The sequence below is a fragment of the Otolemur garnettii genome, unplaced genomic scaffold (assembly GCF_000181295.1).
Source record: "Otolemur garnettii isolate 467f Iridium unplaced genomic scaffold, OtoGar3 scaffold00060, whole genome shotgun sequence".
NCBI classification, from domain to species: Eukaryota; Metazoa; Chordata; class Mammalia; order Primates; family Galagidae; genus Otolemur; species Otolemur garnettii.
In genome coordinates this window covers 661,151-666,017 of record NW_003852455.1, presented here as the reverse complement: position 1 = coordinate 666,017, position 4,867 = coordinate 661,151, and the positions used below count along the sequence as shown (strand labels likewise).

Below are 4,867 nucleotides of genomic sequence, written 5' to 3'. Positions count from 1 at the left end.
CTGGTCCGATGGGCATTGGCCATCGGGGCTTGCCCCGGACTACTAGCCAGAGGTTTCAAGGCAATCTGAGAGATACCCCACTAGGTGGGGGCAGTGCAGGAAAAGTGGGGTTATAATAAGGGCAAAATCTAGCAGGCCTGCTGCTAATGCTAGTGAACATGGAGCCTTACTGAGATAGCCCTTTTCATACCCCTTTAGAGCATCCAAGGGAAGTTTCTTTGTCATAGTAAGACCACTGATTTTATCTCTTTTATTTGCCTGAAAGTTTCTGCTGACATTTAGTCTGCCTGGTAATAGCAATCAGCTTGTTGGAGTTCTAGCCTCTCGCCACCATCCTGCCTCCCCCACTGCATTTAATCCGTTTTTATGATTTGGTAAGCAGGGATAAAAAGTTCAAAGACAGTATAAATTCTAAACTACCAAAACGACAGGGGATGTGTCTTTGTTATCTGTTCTCCCAGAGAGGAGCACAGAAATTGCTCCACATTCACTGAGGGAGAAAGGAAACTAGGGATTCAGTGAATACAGATACTGAACATCTGCTGAGATAATGTGATTTTTTTTTTCTCCCTGAAGGGTTAGGATGGTCCACAAGTTAGCAGAATTTACTCCTCTCTCCATTCTTTACTTTCCACCAGAAAGTATCTTGTGTTCACTTTCCTGAATGGATAAACTCAGGGCACAGGACCCAGTTATTGTTCTCTTCGTTTTTCCATGGAAGAGTCATGTCTTTCTGCCAGAGACTCCAGATATAAACCCAGGGCACCTAGAGTGGGCCTGCCACAAGCCCGTTCTGACTGCAGAGGCAATACAGGGCGGCCAGGCAGGAAGAGAGAGACCTCCCCTCATGTCAGACCTTCCAGCTATACCTTCAAGTTCTTGTGCTTGTGAATCCCCAGGCACTGACTCTCACCGTCCTAGCACACGTTCTTGGAGTTGTTTTGCTGTAGGCCAGCACTGAACTGCCACCCTTTCAACACCATCGGTGTCACCCAGGGAAGGACCCTAAAAAATAATCTAACGGAAACTACAAACAACATTTAAAAAAGAAAAAACACAAACTGCGTTTGATTTAAAAAATATTTATCAGATATGTTGTCTTTTATTTTCATAGCTTGTCACTTAATAAATATTTTATCAGGGTGATGAGGAGGACTCACAGTGATGGAGAAAGAACTTAGGGGGACTAAGAGATGGAAACATTTTAAATTTTAATTTAAACCTCAATTCATTGACTTGCATCAGACCTTGAAATCTAGCCAAGAAAGCATCCTTATGTGGATGCAGAGACCAAATTTCTAACCTTGGCATGCAGCCTGGTCAGTATATGGAGGACCAGTGGCAGCGGCTCTTGATGACCTGAAGCAGAGGCTTCTTAAAAGTGAGGAAGGTGACAGTGCAGGCCACCAGCAGGGTGAGGCAGCTGGGGAGAACCAGCACCAGGTAGAGCAGGCCCATGTCCAGCCGCTCCCACTTACATTCCTGAGGCACACCCCGCGGTAGCTCTACCACACGGATGACCTTGGAGGAGAGGTTGCATGTGACTGAGGCCCAGTCGGCCACCGTCCGCAGATGCTGCAGGTCCCCCCAGCCCTCCACCCCACAGCAGTCGTATGGATTCTGACTGAGGTAGATGGTCCGCAAACCTCTCAGGAGCTGCTCAGACACAGCCCTCTGGGGAAGGGCTGTGAGCAAGTTTCTGCGGAGATCCAGGGTCTGCAGGGCCAGGCCATCCCGGAACTTTGGGAAGCTGGTCAAGGAATTTCCTGACAGATCCAGATGCCTCAGATTTTTGAATCCAGAGAAGTCCAACTCCTTAAAGCTGGAACTGAGGCCCACATTCCTGAGAGAAAGGACCTGCAACTTGGGGGCGATGTCACAGAGAGAAGCAATGCTCCTATTCAGAACCCCCCAATTGCTGGATAGGTCTAAGTGAGTGAGGGGAGTACCCTGGAACGGGCAGTCTGGTAAAGCCCCCAGCCCACAACCCTCCAGGGAGAGGCTCCTCAAAGAGGCCATATTCCTGAAATCCACGCAGCTGGGGCCGCCCGCCTGCTCTGAGGCCGCTGGCGGGGCACAGAATAAGATCTGATTGTGGCTCATGTCAAGTGTAGTGATATTACTGGCATTGGCGAGGAGGCCAGAGGGGATGCCCAGGAGCTGGTTGGAGCTCAGGTTGAACAAGCGGAGGCTCCGCAGGCAGCCAGTGAGTCCCGGAGCCAAGGACAGCTCCGACAGCTGGTTGTGGCTCAGGTCCAGCTCCGTGAGCGCCCCTGGGGGCTCGTGTTCCTGTATGTGGAGTGTCATCAGGCAGTTCTGGTTGAGGTTCAGGTGGGAGAGGGATGGCATTTTCTTCAGGAAGCCATCTGGCAGGTACTGGAACTGGTTCTGGCTCATGTCCAAGACACGGAGATCTGAGAGGTCGCTAGAGGAAAACTCTTCCCAAAGGTTGACAGTGGTGATGTTGGTCACGTTGCCATCCACAAGAAGGAACTGGGCCACCATCTCCTTCGGCGACGAGGCATTATACAGGTCCCTGTAGAAGCCCATGCTGTTGTCCCGCAGCAGGAGGGTACGCAGCTTGCTGTACTGGGGCAGGAGGGGGAAGAACAGCAGCTGATTGTGAGACAGATCCAGCGTCTCCAGCTCAAAGACGGAGTCTCCACCGGATGCCAGGAACCACTCCAGGGCGTTATAGCTGACGTTGAGAAACCGCAGCTGTGTGAGGCCGAAGTCCACGATGCAGGGCAGGTTGTTATACGCCAGGTTGAGGTGTCTCAGCTCAGTCAGGCTGTCAAAAGCACCTCCCTCGATCTCAAAGATGTAGTTCCGCTGCAAATCCAGCTCCCGAAGGTGCTCCAGGCCCTCGAAGACAGACTCATCCAGCCTCATGATGGTGTTCCTCACCAGGGACACCGACTCCAGTGAGGAGACGTTCTGGAGCATCAGGGCCACCATGTCCTCCGTCAGGGAGTTTCCAGACAGGTCCAGCCTCTGCAGAGCTGGCAGGGTGTGGAGAGCAGCTGCTGTCTCCTTGTAGTTCTCTGACAGGGAGTTGTCCGCCAGGTTCAGGCTGTGCAGGTGGCCTTGCTCCTGAAAGGCGCCCCGGTCGATGAGTTCCAGGTGGCAGCTGTGCAGACTGAGGCTCTCCAGGAGAGGGTAAGGCTGCAGGGAATGATTCCACAGGGTCTTGAGAGGGTTGGCATCCAGGATGAGCATCTGGGAATGCAGCGGGAGGCTGCCGGGCACGGAAGAGAGGCTCTGCCCTCGGCAGTCAGCAGCTCCACCCACCTAGGTCCAAACACACACTAGTCAGCAGGGAGGAGGGCCCTGAGGCAGAACTTTCTGCGCAGAAACTCAGTTCACTTATCAGACTGTCCAGGCCACCACTGGAAATGACTTGAGAGCAGCAGTTCTCAACCTGTACAGCCCACAGGAACTGTATTAAAGGGCCGCAGCATTGAAGGTTGAGAACCACTGCTCTAGAGACTACAGTAGAACCTCTGTAAGGTGACCACCCAACTACGGGACTGTAACAAACTGGTCAACACAAGGAGGTGGTCAATGTAAGGAACTGGGGTTACTGTACTGATATGTGCATGTGGTACATGTCCAGTCTGAGCAGGTGGTCAATGTGGGGAGGTGGTCAACTGTAGAAGTTCTACCATAATTTTAAAATAGCAAGGGAAAATGTTCTTTACCTTCACACTTAAATAGCTAGCAGCCAAGTTGCAAGCCTCCCTTAAAACACATTTATTTCTGGTATGACCTTGGATAAATGATTTAGCCTCAGTATGTTATTTCCTCAGAAAAAAATGGGATAAAAATAGTATCTACTTTGGAGGATCATTGTGGGATTAAACCAGCAGCTGTTGCTGAAGACCTTAGCGCAGGGCCCAGCGCGCAGTCACGCAGCTTTACCGCTATTGTATAACCCCTGTGTGCCTAACAGGCCACGGACACGCAATTGACAGTACCGGGCATCTCATTTCTCCTGAAGTAAGGTTGCATGGAAGGCACACACGTATTCTGGAGTGATAAATATTACGGTTTAAAAGGAATTGAGAGCTCCTCACTACCCTGAATTGCACAAGAAGTGAAGTGAATCTGCAGGGGAGAAGTGAGGAGTTATGGCAGTGCCAGGCCCAAGCCCAGGGCTCTGGATGCCTAATTCAGTGCAGTGTATGGAGGCAGAGGGAGAGGAGACCCAGGTCACACACAAGCCAGGATACTTTAATTCAGACACATGCTTCACAAAATTGGCAAAGCAATCAGCTGTAGAATGTCAGTTAGGTGTCTAGGAAAAAGATTTAAGTGATAAGACCAAAGAGCAATGTCATTCTCTTCTACAGGTTGGTCAACAGACAAGGTCAGTGATTACCTAATGTGTGGGTCCAATCCCAGAGGGCAAGTGGAGTCATGCAACAGAGCAGAAAAACCCTGAGAGAAAGGAAGAAGCACAGATTTGGAGAGATGACAGACTCAAGGTTAAATCTCATCTCTGCCACTTATTAGCTTTGGACCCTGATGGGGAACTAACCTCTTAATGCCTCAATAAATAAAGTTCTTTATTTGATTTTTAAAATAAAACCTTCTGATAGGCTCGGCACCTGTGACTCAAGGCGCCAGCCTCATATACCTGAGCTGGCGAGTTCGAATCCAGCCCAGGCCCGCCAAACAACAATGACGGCTGCAACCAAAAAATAGCCAGGCGTCATGGCAGGTGCCTGTATTCCCAGCTATTTGGGAGGTGAAGGCAGGGGAATCGCTTGAGCCCAGGAGTTGGAGGTTGCTGTGAGCAATGCCACAGCATTCTACCCAGGGCGACAGCTTGAGGCTCTGTCTCAAAAAAAAAAAAAAAAAAAAA

At 50.4% G+C, this 4,867-nt stretch overlaps 1 protein-coding gene across 1 annotated transcript in view; it reads right to left on the bottom strand.

Annotated features, from left to right (window-relative positions):
* Window positions 1-1,103: 1,103 nt before the first annotated feature.
* Window positions 1,104-4,867, bottom strand: part of NRROS (negative regulator of reactive oxygen species) — a 6,496-nt gene continuing 2,732 nt past the window's right edge. Inside the window, exon 2 of the mRNA XM_003792671.3 lies at window positions 1,104-3,291. Coding sequence (XP_003792719.1) covers window positions 1,321-3,291 — 1,971 coding nt within the window. The 3' untranslated portion in view covers window positions 1,104-1,320. The remainder of the gene's footprint in view (window positions 3,292-4,867) is intronic.